The sequence below is a fragment of the Monodelphis domestica genome, chromosome 5 (assembly GCF_027887165.1).
Source record: "Monodelphis domestica isolate mMonDom1 chromosome 5, mMonDom1.pri, whole genome shotgun sequence".
Taxonomy (NCBI): domain Eukaryota; kingdom Metazoa; phylum Chordata; class Mammalia; order Didelphimorphia; family Didelphidae; genus Monodelphis; species Monodelphis domestica.
In genome coordinates, this window is record NC_077231.1 from 91,518,449 (window position 1) to 91,542,961 (window position 24,513).

Genomic DNA, 24,513 nt, shown 5'->3' on the forward strand with positions numbered 1-24,513 from the left:
ACCCTGTCCTCCCCTGCTCTAGGAATCCCAGATAGCAAGAAGTCATTTACTTTGTACGTACATGAACAAAGAGGGGTGGCTTCAGGTGTTCTAACTCAAACTTTGGGATCTGCTCAGTATCCAGTTGCTTATTTTTGACCCAGCTGGACCCAATAGCTTCAGGAGGCATAGCTGCCACAGCCTTGTTGGTAACTAAATCTGCTAATTTAGTCTTGGGATGTCCTTTAACCATAATGGGCTCACATGAAGTCAAAGCATCATTCCTAAGACATAGAACACAGGCATTTTCTAATCAGAGACTTACTAAGTACAAGATAACCTTGTTAGATAATGAAATTACCTTAAAATGCTATACAGTTCTAAATCCTGCAACCTTGCTTCCTGATTTACCAGTTTCAGGAGAACCATTGCAGTTATGAACCTTTAGTGTCCATGACTGAAAAACCTCAAGATAATCTCCTGGACACTCCTTTAGACAATCCAGACTTAGTCTCATTCACTGATGATGATTCTTTCATAAGGGGTGGCATATGCTATACTGGACTGCTGTAGTCACAGAATTTGCCACTCTGTGGTCAGCTTCACTGCCCTCAAATATAAGTGCTCAAGGTACAGCTGTAACTGATAGATCTGAAGCATGGCTGTGTAATTGCTAAAGATAAGAAGGCAACTATTTACACAGACTCGAGATATGTGTTTGTAATATGTCATGCAGTGGGTATGCTGTGGCTTCAAAGGGGATTTTTTTAACATCAGCTACATAAATTATTAATGAAGTTCTTTCTACCCTTCAGTTCCCTGAAGCCCTAGCTGTAGTTCATTGCCCTACCCATACAGGTGGCACTGACCCTGTCTCTAAGGGGAATGACTGGGCAGATACCACTGCAAAGTTAACAACCTTAGAAGAGTAAATTTTAACATTGGCAACTAGTAATGACTTAAATTTGTCCCTTTCTAAAAAAGGAAAGGAAGTGGAAAATGGAAAAATGGAAGCATAAATTTAAAACAAAATTGATAAAGGGAGTATGGGTATCATCTGAAGGAAAACCCCTACTCCCTAGAAGTTTTTATCACCAAATATGCCAATCCATTCACAAAAATGGTCACTTTGATACTCAGAGCATTGTAGACTCTGTTAAAAGAATATGGATAGCCTCTAAAGCGTGTACAGCCTGCCAAACCTGCCAAGCATATAATCAGCACACCTTTCATGGCAAAGCTTTTAGTGGGTGTCCTCAAGCTTACACATGTTTTGAACACCTGCAAATTGTTATCACAATGCCAAAAGCTGGACTGTATAAATTTTATCTGGTCATAGTAGATCAGCTGACCAGATGGCCTGAAACATTTCCTACTGCTCAAGCCACAGCTATTCTTGTTGCCAAGGTGCCCTTAAAAGAGCCTTTGGCTTTGGCTTGCCAGCACAAATTGATTCAGACAGAGGAACTCATTTTATCAATTCAGTTTTACCTCAGATTTATTCCTGTTTGGGTATAACTCCCAAATTCCATGTTCCCTATTATCCTCAGAGTTCAGGCCAAGTTGAGAGAATGAATAGAGACCTTAAAACTATTATTGGCAAATTGTATGGAGACTCACTTAAAATGACCTGGAATTCTCCCTCTGGCCCTATTTTATCTTCAAAGTAGGCCCAGGGGAGATCAACACATTTCACCATTTGAGATTCTTTTTGGACATCCCCCTATCCAGGCTAAGCCTTATTCTCCTGCATACACATCATTACTGGGGGGCAAGGGAGAGGAGGGTGGAATTCTATTGCTTCATATATACAGGATTTACAAATCAAATTGTGAGAACTCCGTGAATCTGGAGGTGCTGTATAAAGAGGACCTATATACTTCTCACTCCATGACTTGTACCCCAGTGACAAGGTGTACATAAAGAACTTCTAGCACACTGGGGCAACTCAGCTTGCCTGGGAAGGTCCATTCCAAGTCCTGTTAACCACTCCAACAACTATCAAAATATAGAGAAAAGGACACTTGGATTCATTGCTCACATGTAAAGAGAGCACCTTCTATAGATAAAGAGTGACTGTATCTTGTCATGTTTATTATATTTGCTGATTGTTTTAAGACTTAATTTAATTTTGGTTTTAAGTGTACATATTAATTTAATCTAAAATGTTCTGTTACCCTATGTTGCTTTTTGTTACTGTGTTTGGGTATTAGCTATATATTCTGTTGCATTGCCTTTATTTGTACCTTCCTATGACTGGACTAGAGAAAATACCATTATAAAAGTTCATAAACTAGTTGAACAAAACCTGGATTAGTAACCTTTGGAGAAGCTGATGTGCTCTTATGATTTGAGGGGATCTGGGTATTTCTTTGAATGTATATTAGCTGTTGTACCACTGTTTTAAAAAGCTGTTACTTGGAGCAGCTGGGTAGCTCAGTGGATTGAAAGCTAGGCCTAGAGACAGGAAGTCCTAAATTCAAACCTGACCTCATACACTTCCTAGCTGTGTGACCCTGGGCAAGTCACTTAACCCCAGTTGCCTGGCCCTTACCACTCTTCTGCCTTGGAACCAATACACAGTATTGATTCTTAGATGGAAGGTGAGGGTTTAAAAAAAAAAAGCTGTTACTTGGTGAAAATTATGTACAATCACACTGTGGATCATGGCCAAGTTAAAAAGGAAATGGATCTCATTTTTGAGTGAAAAACCTTTGTACTGTGCTTCTTCTTGGCTACCTCTCCAAATCAAGAAAGTGAACTGGAGAAGACACCATGGAGAAGCCTGCAGAAACCACATACTGCACCAAAAGATCCAGAATGAATTTTGGGATGTAGTGAATTGAACTGTGGGTGGTTGAATGCATTTATTTTGAATGCACACTCTTATGCCAAAGGGGACTGCCCCTTATTGTTTTTTTTTTTGTCAATGTGCCTAGCAATGATTAGTTTTGTTCTCTTTCTCTTTTATTTCCTTCTTATCCCCAAATTATTATAATTTCCCTTTAGAAAGTGCAATATTGTATGTACCTCTAGTTAAAGATTTTTAGAGATATGTTGGTTATGTTAAATGATTCATTGGGTAAACTAGGAATGTAAATCTACATGCTTGTTTCTCAATGTAATCACAGGGGGATTATATAATTAGAATTTTGCTCCCCAAAACTCTCTTTCCCTGCTTCCCATGTTCCTTCTCACATTACATGCTAATGTAGGGAGGATATATTTTGAGTGGGGCTCCGCCCTTGCTCTCTTTTTCCCCCCTGGAGAATGTGGCTGGGGAGGGGGCGGTGACTGACAGGCAGGAGAATTATTCTCATGTGGCTTTACTCAGGTTTTTACTTTTTTATTTCTTCTACTTCAAGTGATTATTAATAAACTTTATAAAATATAATACTTGGAGTCATTGGATATTGATTTAAATCTTATACCCATTACACTATAAGTTTCTTGAGAGCAGAAGCTTGGGTTTTTTTTCTTATTTGTATCCCTTTGCCTTATTTAGCACAGTGCTTGGCACACAGTAGTTATTTAATAAACAGAATACTCAAGAAGTGGTCATAAAGATCCTGCTTTGAGATTTCCACTGAGAGCAAAGCCACCATTTCCCATAGTAACTGGATTCCACATAGACAGGTTGTTTTGGTTGATAGGAAGGCTAAATTGGTCTCTTAGCAAATTATAAGTATTGCTCTAAGTTTTAACCTGGCCAAACTGAACACATCTAGACCCTTCTTCACTAGATAGTCCTTCAAAAAGTAAAGCCAGCTCTCATGACTCACTCTCTACCCCCTCCTCAACCCTTGTCTTCTCTAGGTTTAAAATCCCTGGTTCCTTCAACAAAATCTCTTGACACTCACTCTAGTCCTTTCACCATCTTAAAAGGTTGCCCTTGGATTTATGACAAATAATGCCATGCACCTCTAGAGAAAGAACTATTGGGAGTCAGATTGCAGATCAAAGCATGCCACCTTTCACTTTAGTTTATTTGGATTTTTATTTGGGGGCTTTGTTTTTATAAGATTATTCTCTTAGAAAAATAAATAATAGAGAGGTATGTTTTGTATGATAATGTATATGTATATGTGTATACATACATATATAAAACCCAGATCAAATTGGCTACCATCTCTGGAATGGCAAATAAAATATCTTTTTAAAAAAGTTGTCTTCTTCACAATGCTCTTCAACTTACTACTCCCTTTCTAAATTTTGAAGGAGACCTGAGATCATTTAAAGAAATCCTGTCATTGTTACAGACAAGAAACCCATGGCTTAGATCAATAAAATGACATAATCAAGGTCATGCTGGTACCAAGTTGTAGAAATGATGCTCAACCTTAAATCCTTTGTCATCAAATCTAACATTGTTTCCATCACACAGCCCTATCAAGGCTTTCAACAATCTGATCACGACCCCTGCCCCAAAATCCTACATTTCATTACTTCCCCATACAATATCTCCATTCCATTTGAAATAGCCAGCTGGATGTTGCTACAAATTCTGGCTTCTGCCATGCAAAGACAAAAGCAAAAAATCCTTTTCTCAAGAAATTTACAGTCTAACCAAAGAAGATATGTACCTGTAGAAAGGGTATTACATTGTCTTTTAGACATACTATTGTATACTTAATGGGCTAAAGTATAATGTAAATATAACTAATATGTATCAAGAAACCAAAAAATCATGTGAATTGCTTTATTGCACTATTCTGGTAATCTGGAACTGAACTGCAGTATGTCCTAAGTGTATGTCTGTACTCCTTTATCAAGTAACTATTTGGAAGTTTAACCGGCATTAGTTTTCCTTTACCAGTCAAGAATCCATATTCATACGGGAAAGGTTAAGGTTTATAGACTTCTCCAAGGGGGCTCTAAAATTATTCTAAGCAATTTCCTTTGACCACAAATTTTGCAATAAAATTACAAATCAAGAATCAAATATTCCCATAACCAAAAGAGAAAACAAGATAGAGCTACATTTGTGGGGGTGGATGATAAATTAGTAACATGGAGAGATAAAAATGTTGCAAAACACAGACAAAAACAAACTGAAAATTGCTTTAAAAAATGAAACTTTATATCTATAAAAATATTTTAACATATTCTAGTCAGCTGGCATGCATGCAATTAACCTTAGCTAGTAGCCTAGTTATTTCAGTTACATTTTGAGCCTTTTAAAGATTCTTTCTCCAACCCTGTCTCCTCGACCTCACACACAAACACACAAAAATTACCCTGTATTTACTTCCTGCAGAGAGTATTTCTTTTTTTGTCTTTGCTCCCTCCACCACCCCTCACCCTGGCTGGAATGGTGGCTGGCATAGAGTAAGTACTACATCAGTGCTTGATTCCTGCCAGTCACACTAACATGCTGCCACTTCTTTGAAAACATAGAATTTTATAAATCCTTAAAGTTCATTCAGAAAGCAAAAATATAATCCCTTAATAAGAGATTTTTTTTAATTTAGAACATTTTCCATTTCTGTTTTCATTTTTTTAACCCTTACTTTATCTCTTAAAAGCAATACTGAGTATCAATTCCAAGACAGAAGAGAGGTAAGGGCAAGGCAGTTGGGGTGAAGTGATTTGCTCAGGGTCACATTGCTAGAAAATATTTGAGGTTAAATTTGAACCCAGGTTGCACTATCCACTGTGCAACTACCCCATTTTCCTTTCTTTTTAATGAAAATATTGCCCTTTTATGTTTTCTACCCAGAAAACAAGGAACTGACACTAAAGGTGAGGAGAGAATGGACAGGGGAATAAAAGGAAAAAAAGCAGTCATTCCAGCAATTACTCACTGAGTGACTTTTTAAGAGGAAAAGGCCTTTACCATTTTTTTCAAAAAATATCAAACCAGATTATTTTGTGAGCCTAATAAGCTATATGCATAAATCAAGCCAGCTCTTATTAATTGTTTTTAAAAAACCTCACTTTCTGTCTTAGTAATAACTCTAAGACAGAAGGGCAAGGGCTAGATAAGAGTTAAGTGACTTGCCCAGGGTCACAAAGCTAGGAAGGTCTGGGACTCTATACACTGCACCACCTAGCTGCCCTCTTATTAATTCCTTCAAAGATGTGTCAGTCTACTCCCTCAAGGGCTTTATTCACCATCCTTGTGACTTTTACACTAAATTATCCCTTACTGACCACTACTCTCCTGTACTGGTTGTCTCCCCCATTAGAATATAAGCTCCTTGGGGATAGGGGCCTGCCTTCCCTTTTATATTCACTCAGCAAAAATGCTTGGTACTTAACAGATGCTTTTTTATTCATTCATTTTTTCCATTCTCTCACTCTATTCTCAGCTTTACAATTGGCCATGTGGTAAAAAGAAGTACTGAACTTAAAGGAGTAAACTTGTCTCAGCATAAGACCCGAGTCCAAATTCTGTATCTGCTACTTATGTGACCTTGGACAAGTTATTTCACCTTTGGATCTCTCCATAAAATAAGGTTGGACTAGATGGCTTCTGAGGTTCCTTCCAGCTCTTGACCTGTGATTCTGGGTCTCTGAGGGACAATTTTTTAAAGTACTACAAAGCACATGTTTGCACGTTCATATTGTATGAATAGTATTTACCTAGTAGTAAGGATATGTATATATTGTTAGAGGATAGAAAAACTTAGATGGATATACAGATTTTTTTCCAAATTTTCTTTTAAAACACATACCTGGGAAGTGAAGTGGTTCAGTGGATTGAGAGCCAGGTCTAGACACTAAAGGTTCTAGGTTCAAATCTGGCCTCAGACACTTCTTAGCTGTGTGACCCTGACCAAGTCACTTAACCCCCACTGCCTAACCCTTTCCACTCTCCTGCCTTAAAACTGATACACAGTATTTATTCTAAGATAGAAGGTGAGGGTTTTAAAAAAATAAAATAAATAAAATGAAATACAACACCCAGTTCTTCTTTCCATGACTTTGAAATTTCTAAAAATACTACTTCACTAAATGAATGGCAATCCCCTAAATGAAATAGAGAAAGGGTAGAAAGCCTTAGGATGCTTTACTTGAATCCAGTTCCCCAAATGAGGTAATATTGACCATCTATAATTGAATTCTAAGATTCTCACCTGGAAAACCACTATTTCCCCAAAGTGCATCGACTCAACAAGGTAGGTAGCACAGCAGATGGAGAACTGTGATTGGAATTAGGAAGACTCATCTTCCTAAATTCAAATTCAATTTGAGACACTGGCTGTGTGACCTTGGGCAAATCACTTCACCCTGTTGGCCTCAGTTTCCTCACCTGTAAACAGAGCTGGAGTAGGAAATGGCAAACCACTCCAGCATCTTTGTAAAGAAAATCCCAGAAGAGGTCACAAAGAGTCAGACACAACTGCAATAATTAAGAGCAATAATGTCTCTGGTATAGCATACCTCCCCCCCACCAGAAATCCAAACTTCCTTGGAGAAGGCTGAAAAGAGCAACAATACAAACCCACCTGGTGACTTATCTCTTAGCAGCCAGCTTCAGGTCTGTACCACCTCCCTTCGGTGCTAAGCCTGGCTTGAGCAACATCATCAGGCTGATCATCTTGGTGCCAGTGTTGGCTAATGCAGCTGACTTGATTTAACATCCTTCCTGTTAATAATTACAGGTTCCCAATCAGGATGACCCTCCCAGTATTGTGGTAAGGGGGACTTTGCACCCATCAGATATGGACCTAAAACTACTCCTTCAGAAAAAGCCTCTCATCTACCCATCCTCTTAAACCTGAGAGGACTCGTTTTTTACCAAAAGAAAAACACCCAAAACAAAACCCTTGTTTTTTCCATGAGCCCATTTGGCAGACCATTTTTAACTCTGCAACAGGCAACAACTGAACTTATATGCAACCTCCATGCAAAAAAAATCCCAATTTAGCAGAGCTGAACCAGAAGTTTCCCAAAAAAATTAAAACATTTGCAGATCTACAGAAGGCTTGCAAGGTTGACAAGGCCATTTCATCATTTGAGTCCCATGTCAATGGGGGGGGGGGGGGGGGGCGGTATTACTTATGTTATTATTTTGCACAATTTTATAAATGAGGAAATGGGCAGGTTAAATAGTTTTGCCCACAGTCAGACAACTAGTGTAGATAGGGAATTCGAACTGGAGTCAGGAAGACCTGAGTTCAAATCTGATTTCAGACTCTTACAGCTATGTGACCTTGGGCAAGTCTCTGAATCTGCCTCAGTTTCCTCAACCACAAAGTGAAGATATTAATAGCACTTCCCTCTGAGGGCTGCTATAAGAATCAAATGAGATAATATTTGTAAAAGGCACTTAGCATATAGTAGATGATGCCTTAATAAATATTTATTCCCTCCCTCCTCAGATACTTAATAGCTGTGTGACCCTGGTTAGGTAACTTGTCCTTTGTCTCTATTTTCCCATCTGTAAAATGGGGCCAATAATAGCCCCTACTTCACAGGGTTGTTGTAAATATCAAAAGCAATGTTTCTAAATTACTTTTCAAATTTTAAAGCACTATATGTGTGTGTGTGTGTGTGGTATGTGTGTGTGTATATAGACATATATACACACACAAACTACCTATTGGCTATTATTATTCGTGTCAAAGGCAGGATTCAAACCCAGATCTCCCTGAATCCAACTCCACTCCTTCTGTACTATACCAAACTGCAGCCCTTGCCCAAGTAAGACTTTTTTTTTCATAAATATATCTTGAAAAAACTGCCTACATTGGCAAGTACTACTCCTCAAAATTGGCTTTTACACATGAAAAAAACCCCAAATGGAGGCTTCCCTTAAGAAATTCAGTCTAAATACAGCATCCTCCTAGGAACCAGTCTTGTTCTACTAAAATTTACTTACTCTAGATTCCCTACCATCTTAGGTGGCACAGTGAATACATGCAGGGTCTAGAGTCAGAAAGATTCGAGTTCAAATTTGACTTCAGACACTTACAGCTCTGTCACCCTGGACAAGTTGCTTAATTGCTTTCTGCCTCAGTTTCCTCCTCAGTAAAATGGGGCTCACAATAGCACCTCCCTCCCAAGGTTGTCAGGAGGATTAAATGAGATATTTGTAAAGCACTCACCCCAGTGGCTGGTTCATAGTATGAGTTTAATCAATTCTTGTTTCCTTCCTTCCCATTTCATAAGAAAAGAAAAACACTGGACTGGAGTTTAGGACCCCAGGGTTTTCCTTTCCACTTTCATTGCCTTTCTACTTTCCACCCATGTAACCTGTGTAACAAAATTGTGAGCTCTAGACCCAACAGTGTATCCAGTTCTTTCCCCATCACAAAATATTTCCTTCCCAGCATCATCTGCTTTCATCCGGTGGTCTAAATCCCTATGATTATTTCAAATTCATTAAGATCGACACCTACTGTAGCATCCCAAGCATATTCACATCTATGAAATATAAATGACTGTATGGCTACTGTGTGTCCAAGCATAAGGTTATACCAATGAGGTTTGTGAATGTAACCTTGAACTGGCCATGTGGCCCTTGGCTAAGACAAACTCATTAACATGCTCAGAGTCAATTCCCCGGGAAAGCATGGTTATGTCCTACACGCCCAAAAGGTGTTCCCTCCACTGTACCACCCAATCATGATTGTCTAAGATATGTGATGTAATTGTTACGTGATTAGAGGCATCCCTCTGCCTCCTCATCAATAAAAGCAAGGCAACCCCTGGAATTTTCTCTCTTTTTAGGAAGGTTCTTTACCTAGATAGGATTACCGCTTCTCTCTCTCTTTCTCCTCCAAGTCCTTTCCTTCCCCGAGGCTGTAACCATCTCGGCCTGCATTCTCTATCTTAATCTCCTCAACCACCTCATATTCCATTAATCCTCATTTTCCTCCTTAAGGAAAATCATAGGGGTTGCCTGCCCTATCCAACCACTGATTTGTCGGTGTCTTTCATTTCCACCCTGGTTCTCGGTTCCTACCTCTCCTCGGGTCCCATCACAAAGGTGAGCCCCTTCCCTTGTGGGACCCTGCTGGTCAGGGAGGTCCATTAAGGAAAACCGCACACCTACTTTACTTTTGATTGATTTCATGAAAACATCTAAGCCTTCTGTGGCTACAGTCATTGGAGTGCAATTATACTAACAATCTAAAATGAAAATACAAATACCTTTTTAGGGGGGAAGGGGGCTGGAGATCCATTTTGCTCAGTCTAGAGACCTGGAGAGAAAAAAATTTCAATCCTGATTCTCACTTCCCCACTTGCTATATTTTTGCCTTGACCTTCTCTAAAGGAAAGCAAGCCAAGGCATCTAGAATTACTCGTCTGAAGAGTTTATATTGCTTATCATATTTATGTAACTCCCAACTAGAATTACAATTTTATAGTTAATATCCTATAGCTGAAGTCTTGAATTCTGATACTTGTCAGGTTTCAGAGGAGTTCATAATTGATCCTATTCCAATGGGCATTAGAGACCAGAACACAAGAAGCAAATCCAGATTAAACATAAAAGACGAAACCTTGAAAATGAAAGGGGAAAGAAATAAACTGGAGAAACCAGAATTATGTCACCTTAAAAATAGCAGTGCAAAATATTCAATTCAACAATACTTAAGTATCTACTAGAGGCAAAGCACAGTGCTGGACAAAAACAAGAGGTCTTGCCCTCAAGGAGCTTATGATAGATAGATAGATAGATAGATAGATAGATAGATAGATAGATAGATAGATAGATAGATAGATAGATAGATAGAGACACACAGATACACATACAGATGTGTATGTATATATAAACATATGTTTATTTACTTATTACAAAATCAATCTATAGCAAGCATTTATTAAGTACTTACTGTTTCCCAGATATCACACTAAGCACTAGAGATACAAAGACCAAAGTAAAACAATCCCTGTCTTCAGAGAACTTATATTCTAATGGGAGGAGACAACAGGTAAACATATAAGCCTATAAACAATATATGAAAAATCAATGAGACAGCTCAGTGAATAGAGATCCAGACCTGGAGATGGGAAGTACTGGGTTCAAATATGACCTCAGGTATTTCTTAGCTGTGTGACCCTGGGTCAGTTACTTAACCACAAGGGAGGGAAGGGAGAGAGGGAGGGAAGGAGAGGAAGGGAAGGAGAGGAAGGAAGGAAGGAAGGAAGGAAGGAAGGAAGGAAGGAAGGAAGGAAGGAAGGAAGGAAGGAACGAACGAAGGAACGAAGGAAGGAACGAAGGAAGGAAGGAAGGAAGGAAGGAACGAAGGAAGGAAGGAAGGAAGGAAGGAACGAAGGAAGGAAGGAAGGAACGAAGGAAGGAAGGAAGGAACGAAGGAAGGAACGAAGGAACGAAGGAAGGAACGAAGGAAGGAAGGAAGGAAGCAGAGGGTCAGGTTTTAAATTTTTTTATTCATTTAATCATTCATTCATTTACTAAGACTGGCTCTCCCTACTTCACCCTGACTGGAGATGCACTGGCCACTTGTTGGCCCAATCCCACTGCTAATCACCATGAAAGCTTTGAGCTGCTCTGTCCCTGCCTTGGCCAGTTTGCCCCTCTTTGTAGCACTGCTTAGTAATGCCATCTCCCTGCTCCTAGGGGCTATTCACCATATTGGTACAAGACTTTCATGAGGCTACCCAGTCACCTCTAGACTATTCCACCCAAGAAATCCTAAATTCAAGTAATCTTCCAGCCTCAATCTCCCCTGTAGCAAGAGCTAATTATGTGCCACCAACATGCCCAGAAGGGAGGGGGCTTTTCCCAGCCAAAGAGATAATTTTATGTTTGATGTAAATGGAATAAACTGAAGTTTCCCAAGTAGAGTCTGTGAAATCATCAGCCATATTTTAGGAAGATCACTTTGGCAGCTTAGTGGAAGATGGATTAGAGTGGAGAGATCTAATTATGTCAATGGTCCTGATTCAGGATGATGAAAGCCTTCACCAGGGTGGCAGCTGTGTTTATGGAGAAAAGCAAGAGATGTCACGGAGGTAGAAACCATACTGTCATGGTGACAGATGAGATATGGGGAGCAAGTCCAAAGGAGGAACTGAGGACAATGCAGGGGGTTACCAGCTGTGGAAACCGAGAGGGTGAGGTGCCTTCAACAGGAATCTAGTCACACAATTTGTCCCCCCACTACGGTGAAGTAAGCCTCCTTTTGTCAACTGCTGGATGACTTGTGAGTGTTTAATTTCATTCTGTTATCAAACATGAGCTACCAGACCAGTCTGTGTGAAGCCAAGCCCAGAACATTCTCATTCTTCAGATGAGAAAACTGAAGCCAAGATCAGCTGAAGGACCTTAGTACTTTAGCCTAGTGCTTTTAAATGATATTTAGTAAATGTTTGTTGATTGGCTGATGGGCTGACAAATTTAAAAGGTGCAAAAGAAGCTTTGTTAGCCTGTTTCTTCTCACTCTTCATCTTGTATTCATTCTTTCACATCCAATAATACCCTGGTCAGCAGGGTCTTAGGAACACAACAGGACTAAAGGATGAGGAAAGATTTTTTTTTAAAACCCTTCCCTTAACAGGTTCTGATCCAGGACACGTGTAATACACAGTGGAATTGCGTGTCAGCTATGGGAATGATGGGAGGGAGAGGAGCGAGGGAAAGAATATGATTCTTATAACCAAGGAATAATGCTCTAAATTGATGAAATAAAATTAAAATTTTTAAAAATTTAAAAATTTTTTAAAACCTTCCCTTCCTTCTTAGAATCAATACTGTATGTTGGCTCCAATGCAGAAAAACAGTAAGGACTAGGCAATGGGGGTTAAGTGACTTGCCCAGGGTCACCCAGCTAGGAAGTGGCTGAGGCCAGATTTGAACCAGGGCTATCTCTAGGCAAAGAAAGAGAAAGCTGCATATCTCTGTTCTCATCTTCTCCTTAGGGCTTCTTCCATTTTCATGCATCCATTTGACCTTTTAAGAAAAAGCAACAGATCCTTCTACACTTCCTAATTATATTCTATAATTGTGAGGGTTCAAAAGAATCATTTGTCTCCTGGTGTCCTCTATAGGAGGCATTCCTGAAACTCACTCAGCACCAGTCACCAGGCTGAGTCACCAATATGACTGGCATATATCCAAGATGAATTGGGGGGGTGGAGGGGACTGGCTCATTTCAGTCCCAGCTGTATCCTCCCTTTAGAAGCATCGTACCCTCTTAAAAGACAGCAAAATAGATCGTGGGGTGCTTGACTACATTGGAGAACAGGGTAAAAAATAAATAAATAAAAGGTTTCTATAAAAAAAAAAAGAGAAGAACCTAAGTTCAGCCCCATATCCCAGGGCCTGGCATATAGTAGGTGCTTAAGAAATGTTTATAGATTGACTGTCCTTTTGTAACCGTCTGTTCCTGGACCTGTTTCTTCATCTGTAAAATAAGTGAATTGGATTATTGTTCTTCAATAATTTTCAAGTTTTGTCTAACTCTTCATGACCCCATTTGGGGTTTTCTTGGCAAAGATCCTGGAGTGATTTGCCATTTCCTTCTCCAGTTTATTTTACAGATGAGGAAACTGAGGCCTATAGCATTAAGTGATTTTCCCAGAGTCACCTAGCTAGTGTCTGTGATCACATCTGCACCCAGGTTCTCCTGACTCCAGAGCAGGCACTCTCTCCACTGTGCCATCCTGGAAGAGGCAGCATCGTATAAGTAGAAAGAACACTGGATTTAGCATCAGGGGAACTGAATTCAAATCCTAACTTCACCGCTTCCTGCCTGTATGACCATGATGCTACGAGGCCAAGACACTTTCCCCCTTTTAAGCCTCAGTTTCCTGATTTGTAAAATGAGGAATGGGGTTTATACTAGATGGTTTCCATGGTCACTCTCAGCTCAAGATATCTCATCATCCCAAAGCACTACATGCTTGAGAGAGCTGTTACCAATACTCTGGTGTTCCACCATGTTGTTGCCATTGTTGGGGCAGCATGGAGTCAGGAAGACCTGAGTTCAAATCAATACTCTGGTATCCCACCATGAGAGCACATAAATACCATGTTTAATGGTGTGATTTTAATGACCAAGCTCGACCGCACAGGTGAGATAAAATGTACCTCCCATCTCCTCTTGGGGAAGGTGGGGATTATGGGAGTAGAATACTGCATACACTATCAGACTAAGTCACTGCTCACAGATGCGCACATGTACGCACTTTCTTTGCTACAGGAAAGAGTTCTCTGGAGAGGGAAAGAGAGAGATTTGGAGATGAAGGTGAGGTAAAAACAAATGTCTCACTAAATTTTAATAAGGACTTCAGGTATCTTTTCATGTTTCTCTGCTAAGGGCTCAGAGCAAATTCTTGCATATTTTTTAAGTCTCTTGTCTTCCTGGCTGAACTCTCTCCTAATTTCTGTGGCACTGGGGCCAGGCTCCACCCTGCAGGAGAGAGAAAGGACACCCACCAAACCCATTAAGCCTTCCACTTCAGAAGAATGGGAAGGTTTTGTACACAAGAGAATATTAGGTGGTGAGAAGACATTTGTGGGCTGTTATAGAAGCCTATAACAAATGTAATGGTTGCTCCTTTCTACAGGGCATTTCTGCAAGTTTGCAAAGTATTTTATATTAGCTCATTGGAACATCAAGTTTCTCCCTACATCAAGCCTTCCTCTTTGTTCAGACATGTGTTGACTCCTATCTGGCACTTTGTGATCCCTTTTTGGTGGAGGGATACTGGAGTGATTTGCCATTTCCTTCTCCAGCTCATTTTACAGATGAAGAAACTGAGGCAAACAGCCCATCCAGGGTCACACAACTAGTAAGTGGCTGAGGCTGGATTTGAACTCGGGAAGATGAGTCTTCATGGCTTCAGACCCAGCCCTCTATGCAATGAGCCACCTCCCTATCCAGGCCTCCCTCTACTTAGCTATCAAAATGATCTTCCTAAAGTATTGGTCTCACCAAGTCACAATCTCCCCAAACCAACCAACTTTCGTGTTTCCTTATTCTGTCCAGGAATAACTATGGACTCTTCTGACTCACTTTTAAAGCCATTCATAGCCTGGCCCCTTCTTCCTAGCTAAAAGGCTAAGGACATGCCGAGTAGAGTCCTGTAAGGTTCTTTGGGGGGCACAAATCATTCAGGTGTATCCGATGAAAAGCCTGGAGCTGCGGCGGGGGAGTTTTCCAAAGTAAAGTCATAAGTAAGTAAAAAAAGGAAAGAATAAGCCACTGATGGGGGATATAGGATGATGCCAGGCTAGCATTCTAATGGAGAAGAAGCAAGTCTCTAACCTTGATATCCTGATTTTTTGAGAGCCAAATAAACAGTTAACTGGGGACCTCTGGGTTCTGTTCTTTGAATATTGAGAAGGAAAAGAAAAGCGAGGATGGAAAAGGAGGAAGAAGAAGGTAGAGCTTGGCATGTCAGAGAATGAGGAGGAGGAGAGTACATAACCAGAGAGGAAGGGCATCTGATGAGCTCATAAAATGAACTCTTCTCTGAGCTCACTGGTCAGCACCAACGCAGACACACATGCATATACCACATGCCAGCTGGGGGTGGAAATAGATCAGACTTTGAAAAAGAGACAAGTCAGGGAAAGGGGAAGAGGTGAGTAAGTAAGGTAGGAAGGTGAATAATAGCAGGAGGGAATCATCAAAAGAAAAACAAACTCCCTGATCTTTGGGGGATGATTCCGAGACCCAGAATCTTAAATCTAAGCTTTGGGGGCAGCAAGGTGGAACAGTGGACAGAGCCAGGGTTAGAGTCAGGAAGACACGTTCAAAGCTGGCCTCAGACATTTACTAGCTGTGTGACCCTGGGCAAGTCACTTAACCCTGCTTGCCTCAGTGTCCTCATCTGTAAAATGGGCTAGAAAAGGAAAGAGACTACTCCAGTATCTTTGCTTTAAAAAAATGAGGTCACAAAGACTCCGACACAACAGAAAAATGACTGAACTGTTAACAACAGCAACCCATAAGTGGGGACCAGCTGAACAAACTGTAGGAAGTGAACATAATGGGATATTAGTGCTCTGTAAGAAATGATGAAAGAGAGAATCCTGGATGGTACAAACCAATGCAGTGAAGTACAACCAGAAAACCTGTTTATATGAGGACAACATCATAAAGAAAAACACTTTCCAAAGACTTAACAACTGCTCAAAATGACCAGCCATGTCTCCAGAGATCCTATTACTCCCCTCCAGATAGAGGGGCAAGATGAGACAGACACCCCTAGATGTAGGTGGTGGGTAGACTTCCTCCGCCTTAGCATGCTTCTTTGGTACAAAGGGCAGGTTTTTAGTGGGGTGTATTGAGAAGAAAAGGGGATTAGCAATAATGAAAGTCATTGAGACTTTTTTTTTAAATACACAACCTAGATGTTATAATGGATTTCACTGTCCTTCACTGGACTTGAAGTCAGGAAGAGCTGAGTTCAATTCCTGCCACACATATTTTTTGTGTGACCCTGAACAAAAATAAAAGACCATTGAAACATTTTTAATACACTAAAGAGAACAGAAGAAAGTTCAGAGTGGGACACAGAGAAGTAGGGCAGCTTTGAAAGCAGCATGAGAGAGTTATCATTTTTATCCTCCTCCACAGAAAGAATGGATTGAAACATATTATTTTTTTTTAACCCTGACCTTCCATCTTAGAATCAGTACTGTGTATGGATTCCAAGGCAGAAGAGTGGTAAGGGCTAGGCAATGGGGGTTAAGTGACTTGCCCAGGGTCACACAACTGGGAAGTGTCTGAGGCCAGATTTGAACCTAGGACCTCCCATCTCTAGGCCTGGCTCTCCATCCACTAAGCAAACCAACTGCCCCTGAAACATACTATCCTTCACTTTATTTCCTGTGTGAATTATTCTCTAGTGTAGGCAATATGTGCCTTGTTTCACAATATGATGAACAGAGAAATATGTGTTATAACCAGATGTACAATTATATCATTTTTTTAAACCTTTTACCATCTATCTTAGAATCAATACTGTGTATTGGTTCCAAGGCAGAAGAGTAGTGAGGGGTAGGCAATGATGTTAAGTGACTTGCCCAGGGTCCCACAGCTAAGAAGTGTCTGAGGCCAAATTTGAACCCAGTACACATCTCTAGGCCTGGCTTTCTCAATCCACTGAGCACCTAGCTGCCCCTCCCCCAAATTCTATCATATTACTTGTCTTTATAGGGAAGAGGGAGGAATGGGAGGAAGAGGAAAAAAGAATGAGACAGATTTTTGGACATAACTACTGTGAAAATGTTTTTCTTGGGTAAATATATTTATTATAACTTAATACATAGCTATAAAAAATCATTATTAATTTTTATTTAAATTACATATAAATAAATATTTGAATTATAAACATTAAAAATATTATTATATATAACATAATAAAATAGGTAACAATAATAAATTATAATAAAAAGTAAATAGTATGCCATACAAATTTATGGTTTCATAAGCAATCATCTTTGTGTCATATATATGGAAATGATATTTTTTTTATTTTTAAGATCAGAATAAAAGAGAATTTAATTTTAAAAAGAAAAGACCTAAAGGAAGTTCAGAAGACAACAAACACATACATTTGGGTAACTGCTAGAACACACATGTTAAATTTTACTTGTTCAAAAAAATCCAAGCCATATATAGTAGAGATTCGCAATTGCACACACAGTCCTCTTTTTTCCATTTCAAATGTTCATGCTGGTTGATTTCAATATTCTAATAAGTAAAATAAACTTTTTATTTTTTTTTATTTAAACCCTTACCTTCCGTGAGTCAATACTGTGTATTGACTCCAAGGCAGAAGAGTGGTAAGGGCTAGGCAATGGGGTTCAAGTGACTTGCCCAGGGTCACCCAGCTGGGAAGTTTCTGAGGCCATATTTGAACCCAGGACCTCCAGGAACTTTCTTATCTAAGTCCTATCTCTCCCCTAGTACACAGAACAGATCTAGGAATACAACAGTCATTTAATTAATATTTATTGAATGAATGTACCTTCCAAACTATGCAAGAAAAGCAGTAAACATTATTGACAGTTCAAAACTTAGATTCCAATTCAAACATTAAGCAGTTGTATGTTAAGATTTGTATTAAGTGCTGATGAAGAAAAAAAAAGGAAATTAGCACCAAAGCTCACAATTTAGTAGACAACTTTCATTTCTGTAATAAACGCTAGTATTTATGTACCGCTTTAAGGTTTTGTAAAGCACTTCACTCATTTGATCCTCATCACACCCCAGAAGGTAAGTGCTATTATTGTACCTATTTTACAGATAAGGAAACTAAGGCAGACAGAAGTGAGATGACTAGTCCAAGATCACACTGCTAGTAAGTGTCTTGAGGCAAAATTCCAAAGCAGCTCCTCCTGACTCCAAGTCCTTGGCTCGGCACCATCTAATGTGTCACTTAAATACTTTCCAGATAAAAGGCATTGTGGATAGGGAGCTATATTTGGAGGTAGGAAGATCTGAGCTTGAATCCTGCCTCACTGGCTTTATTATACATTGCCAAGTGACCCCTGAGCAAGACACTCACCCTTCTCAGCCCCAGTTTTCTCATCTATAAAATGGGACCCAAAAAAATGGCACCTTTCTCACAGGTGTGTTATGAGAATCAAAAGAGCTAATATAGGCAAAGTGTTTTGCAAAACTTACCGTGCTACATAAATGTTAACTACTATTAAATCCTATCGGATTCCCGTGTAGGGAAGCTAGCAAGTCCCTTTAGCTCCATTTTATGGATGTGGAAACCGAGGCACAGAGTCACTCCACGAATTGCTTAAAGTCAGTCAGATAATACGCGGCAAGGCCAAAAATTCAACTCCGATCCTCTGACTCTAAATACAGGATTCCTACCATTCTGCTTCAGCAATCTCTGTCCAAAAAATGTCCTTGATTCATTTACTTGTAGGAGAAATCAACAGCTACATTATGTATGTGGTTGGCTTTAAGCTAGAACTCCCCTTAAGGACACAAAGGTTCCTTTCAGAGGGTAAAACCTAATATACTATGAACGAAGCAGCACATTTCCAAAATCCAAAGTAAAAGGGGGAAAGAGGCAAAAACTGAGGCTAGCTTTCTTCCAGTCTCGAGGTACAGGTCATATGTGGAGTCTAACTGGGCAGCCTCAAGTCAAAGTCTCTTCAACACAGACTTCCAAAAGAACTTGTTAGCAACTAGCAGAGACAGAACTGAGGATCAAAGGGAAATAGTGATGAGGTAGGAAAGATAGTTCTTTGGGCTGTTCATTAATTTGCACTCCTAATCGCTCCTGCCCCTAATGCACTCTTTTCCTCTCTTCTACCTCAGAAAAGTCCTAGCTTCTTCCAAAGTACAAATCAGGCTCCACTTTCTCCAGGAAGCCTTTCCTGATTTCACCCTCTCCTCCCTTAGCACCTTTCCTCTTTTGAAACTACCTTGCATTTTCAGTTCAGTCATTTTTCAATCATGTCTGACTCTTCATGACCCCATTGGGGTTTTCTTGGCAAAGATTCTGAAATGGTTTGCCATTTCCTTGAGCTCATTCTACAGATGAGGAAACTGAGGCAAACTGGCTTAAGTGACTTGCCCAGGGTCACAGACCTACTAAGTGTCTGAGGCTACATTTGAACTCAGGAAGATGGTTCTTCCTGACTTTATATCTGGCACTCTATCTATCCACTGTGCCACCTAGCTGCCCCTAGTTTGCATTTATTTACTATTGTATGGATATGTACTCAATGTTGAATATCAGTTCCTAGAAGGTAGGCACCAATCACAAGACCTAGCAAAGAGATTTTTGATAAACCATTTGTTGAACTGATTTGTATTTGCTGAGTTGAATTAATTTATATCAGTCAACAAGTCAATATTCTATTAAACATATATAAAACCCCCACATATGCCAGGAACTGTATGTACTAAGTGCTGGAGATATAAATGACTCTTCCTGTCCTCAAGGAGCTTACAATCTAAAAGGGGAGATAACATGCAAATAAGATCTATAGCAGATAAATTAGAGAACTCAACTATTTATTCAAGAGCCATTGATTATGCAACTGTTGTGCAGGTCTCTATTCTAGGCATAAAGGATACAAACATCAAAAAACAATCCTAGCCCTCAAGAATCTGACATTTTACTAGAATCAATCCTCAAAATTGTCCTCTTCGCCTTCCCCCCCCTCAAAAAAAAGGTCTGGTGTCAGAGAGTCTTCATTCAATCCAGTCTCTAATGCTTACTAATTCCATGAGCTTGGAAGAGTCACTCCGTGGAGATTCAGTTTTTTCTCCATCTGTAAAGTCAAAAGTTGGACAAAATCTCCCTAAAGGATATCCCTTCCAGTTCTAAATCCTCTAAGATGAGTCACTCTTCTATCACTCACTGTCTGCAAGACCTTTGGAGGTGTGTAATGACTATTTGCTCCCACATTGCCCAAGTTCTTTGAGTCTTCCCCTAATTTTACCAACTATCTCTTCTCCTTCTAGAAGGAATTTGGCCTCCCCAATATCAAAAAACATGTACTTCTAATTATGCTTCTAATCTTTTTTAGAAACATTTTAAAGGGCTTTAAAAAACCACATAACCAAGATTCAGATCAGACATCATCAACAACAAAATGATTGCTTTATATTACATGACAGGAATAGAATTTAGGTGTAAAGCAAGTGTAGATGCCAAGAAAGGGCCTGAGGACCTCTTCCAGAAAAGCAAGCCAATGTGTCCAATGTCATAGAAAGACTTGGCAGTCCCTATTTTGGATCCTGAGAAGCTTTACTGCTTTCTTCCTGGTTCTCAAATATACTGTAGATCACTAGGTTCTGGACTGGCAAAGAGTTTTGGAGAGATAAAAAGAGGAGAGAGGGAAGGGAAGAGAGAGGAGAAGAGAGAGAAGTAGAGTGAGGGAGAGAAAGAAAGAAAGAAAGAAAGAAAGAAAGAAAAGGAGGGCAAGGGGCGGGGAGGGAGTCTCTGAACAGCTTTCCATTTGGGGAGAAGCAATATCAGTGCAAGGCAAGCCCCAATTAGGAGAAAGAAACCAAAGCTAAAGTCAAGTTCAAGCTGGACTGATCCAAACACCATGTTTTCAAAAAGTCCTTTGTGAATCTAAAAGTGCTCCCTATCAGCTCTTGTCATGAACACAGCATTTTAGTGACAAGAAATGGGATAAAGTATTCATGACTTAAATTACAGAATGTTAGCACTGAAAGGAACCTAAAAGTTCATCTAGTCCACCAGATAAAAATAGTGAAGTGATTCCCCCAAGGTCACCAGTAGAAGTAGAATTAAGGTCATGGGGTTTGGAACTGAAAGAAAGCTTGGAGAGCCTAGGGGTGGTGTTTGCCGGTTCTTAACCTTCTCTGTATATTGCCCCCCTCAGGCTCTCAATCTGAGAGTGTCTACTGACCCTTCCCAGAATCATGTTTTTAAATGCCTAAACTAAAAAGGATTTCAAAGGAAACCAATTATGCTGAAATATAGTTACCAAAATAGCTGATAAAATTAAAAAAAAAAACAAGTTCACAAACCCCAGTTTAAAAATTCCAATTTACTCCAACCCCTTCATTTTACAGATATGAAAACTGAGGTACAGAGAGATTAAGTGCCATCCAGAGAAAGCAACACAATCTACTGCTTCAAACTCAATTTCCCATATTCACTGCCTTCATGTCCCCTAATTTATCCTCCCAATAGTGTAGAGGGAAGTGGAATTAAAAAGGCAAGAAATCTAGGTTCTAATCCTACCAATGTGTGACTTTGGACCAATCTGACACCTCATCTGTAACAAAGGATAACACCTGCTCTGCCTAAAAGGAACCATTTGAGCCACAATATACAAAGGCAGCAAGGTGCCTGAAGACTTGGATTCTAATCCTGGCCCTGGCACTTACTCTGCCTTTGTGACTTTAGTCATTTCCTCTCACTGGACCTTGATTTGCTCATAAAATGAGGAATTTGAACAAGATGGCTTATCAGGTCCCTCCTGCTCTATATCTAATATCTTATGACTACAACTCTTAGCCCAGTGTTACTGGCATTGTCCTTGACTCTGAGGTTGCCAGACCAGATGAGAAGAAACCAAGGCCCAAAGAAAGGGAATGAGTTGGTCAGCATCACACAATTGGGATACCGGTAGGACCCCTAATTCTAGATATGACGCCCCTTCAGTTATCCCAATACTGAAGAACATATCTGACTTCTGGTTAAGGAAAACTTAAAAATTCTTCTCTCTCCCAGAATGATGGATTTGTAGACCCTCCGGGGTCGAACTGACCAGCAGCCATAAAAAGGCTGAAACAAAGGCCTTTGTGGGGTTTTTTGTGTGTGTTTTTACAATTCCAAGTTAACAAAAGAGCTCACAGCCCACTTGGACACCAGGTGCAGGAGGAAAGTCACCAACTGCTTAGCAACGTGGCAGAGCAGACTGGCTTCTCTTACACCCAGCAAAGTCCCTCTTCACGGAGGTTAAAACATAACTAGACATACTGCCCACCCTCATTGCCAACCATTTGGACAGCAGATGCTTGAAAAATCAAAGCCCTCTTCAGACAAGTAGGAGACAAGGCTAGGCTTGGCTAACACCGTCCCCCACTCTATAAAGAGCAGCTGGGGACAAGCTCTCACTGCTGGACCTATATTATAACTCGGGATCTCGGAATAGTAGGGAATTGTAATTGTTTGTTTAGAACACCAGGTGACTGGTGGAAGTTAGGGAAGGCAAGGGAGAGACAGATACAGAGAGAGGGAGTCGGAGGAAGGAGAGCCCTTTGCCAAGAAGCCACGTTTCGAAGTTAGAGACACATTTGCACCCTTTCCCCGGGAAAACACCGAAATGACAGACTCTGGAAAGTCAAGTTTCATGATAATCAGTGTAGGGGCCTGAAAGGGTAGCTAAGGGGGATGCGGATGCTCCTGCTTCCCTAAAGGTCAAATCCTGTCGGCGTCAACCTGGATACCAACATCCATCTGCTCCTTTCCAGGAACTGAGAGTCCGCAGCCCAGCTAAGTGGCCACCGCAGGGGAGAATTCATCCTCCACTATAGTTAATACGTAGAGAAGCCTCCAGCCTCGGACCGAATACGGTTCGAGCTGAGCAGAGGCTCCAATCTCCGGGAAGAAGAGGGAAAGAAAGGCGTCTGGCACTATGTAGCCGCTCATAACAAAGGTTTGCCCGACAGAAAGGGAAGCAAGCTCTGCGGCAGCCCCGCCCCCGCCGCGCACCGGGAGGCAGATGGGGGAGCCTGCTCGCCTAACTCCCCAAACCAGCCTCCTTAGGGGACCCTGACCCAGGAGGGGTAGACGCTGTCCTGGGCGAGATGGCCGCACTCACCCTCGGTGCTTCTCTTGGCCTCCCTGTAGCGCTCCCACAGGTAACTCTTCATGTCCGGGGCAGCTCCGGCCGCCGTGCAGAAGCCCTTGACACGGCAGCTAAGGGTCCCGGCGGCAGGAGCCGGAGCCGGGGCTCCCCGAAGGCAGCAGCCCAGCAGACCTCTTACTGCCGCCGCCGCCGCCACCCGGCCTCCCAACAAGGGCCCGGCAGCCGCTGCCATGCTGCCGGCCGCGGCTTCCCAGCACACGCTCCGTCCTCCTCTCCTCCGAGCTCCACTCAGGGCCGGCCGCCCAGAGTCTGCACCTCCCTGGGCGCCGGGGAGCAGCTGCGTCTGCAAGCACGTGGCGGCTCCGCGGCCGGCCGGGGAGGGGCGCTCCCGAGCGGGGGTTCCCGGGGCCGCGCAGCTCGGAGGCTCCCCCGGGAGGCCAGCTCAAGTCACTTCCTCGCGGCTGTAGCTGTGACAGCCTTCCCTCCCTTGGCGCACTGGAGTAGGTGGTTTGGGGAGAGCGCCAGGGCATTGGTACAAGGTGGCCCGGGGGTGGTGAGGGGAGGGCGGGGCCCGGGCGCCTCCGGAGCCAATACCAAGCCTGGCCGAGCGAGAGCGACAGCGCCCGCGGCCCTCTCCACCCCACCCCCGGCCCTACTTGGAAACGTGAGCTGGGGCTGGTCTGTACTCCGCTTGATTGCAGAGAAGAGCGCCCCCCGAGCCCCTGAGGCCTGCAGCTGACTGGGAGCCAGGAACACCTGCTTCCTGCTCCCCTCCGGCGAGCCCAGCCTCCCTTGGCAGCTAGGTGGGCTCACAAAGCTCTCTTCCTCCCTGTGCCCGCAGCTTCGAGGCTTTGGGCTTAAGGGAGGTAAATTCAATGTGGGCCCAGAGGCGCCAGGAGAGACAGGTTCGGAAAAGAAGCGTGCTGCTGTCAGGGCCAAGAGCGCTAGATGTGGGCCAAGAACTTGACCATGACACCCAATTCCTAAGCCTGATTCCAAGCGTTCCAACATCCTCCATTCATACAATGGGCCTGACTGGGACCAGAGAACCTGGGTTCAAATCTCTTCTCCCATGCATGGAATCCTGTGCAAGTCGGCTCCCCTCCCCAGACTTCCATTTCTTCATCTGTAAAATAAGGACTTGCCTTCTGGTCTCTTCCAGCTCCCAACTGTTTATCTTCATCTTTCTTCAAGGTCAAAATGATGTTCATGGAACAATAATGGTCCCGTGTCATTTTCGCTAATTAGGAAAGTTGTTTTTAGTCGCACCTGACTTTCATGATCCCATTTGGGATTTTCTTGGCAAAAAGTACTGGAGTGCTTTGCCATTTCCTTTT

At 41.6% G+C, this 24,513-nt stretch overlaps 1 protein-coding gene across 1 annotated transcript in view; it reads right to left on the reverse strand.

The window, feature by feature from the left end:
- The window catches only part of NT5DC3 (5'-nucleotidase domain containing 3), a 68,021-nt gene extending 44,302 nt beyond the window's left edge, over positions 1 to 23,719 (reverse strand). The window contains exon 1 of the mRNA XM_007503339.3: positions 23,189 to 23,719. Within this exon, the coding sequence (XP_007503401.1) occupies positions 23,189 to 23,408 (220 nt within the window). The 5' untranslated portion in view covers positions 23,409 to 23,719. The remainder of the gene's footprint in view (positions 1 to 23,188) is intronic.
- Positions 23,720 to 24,513: the final 794 nt, after the last annotated feature.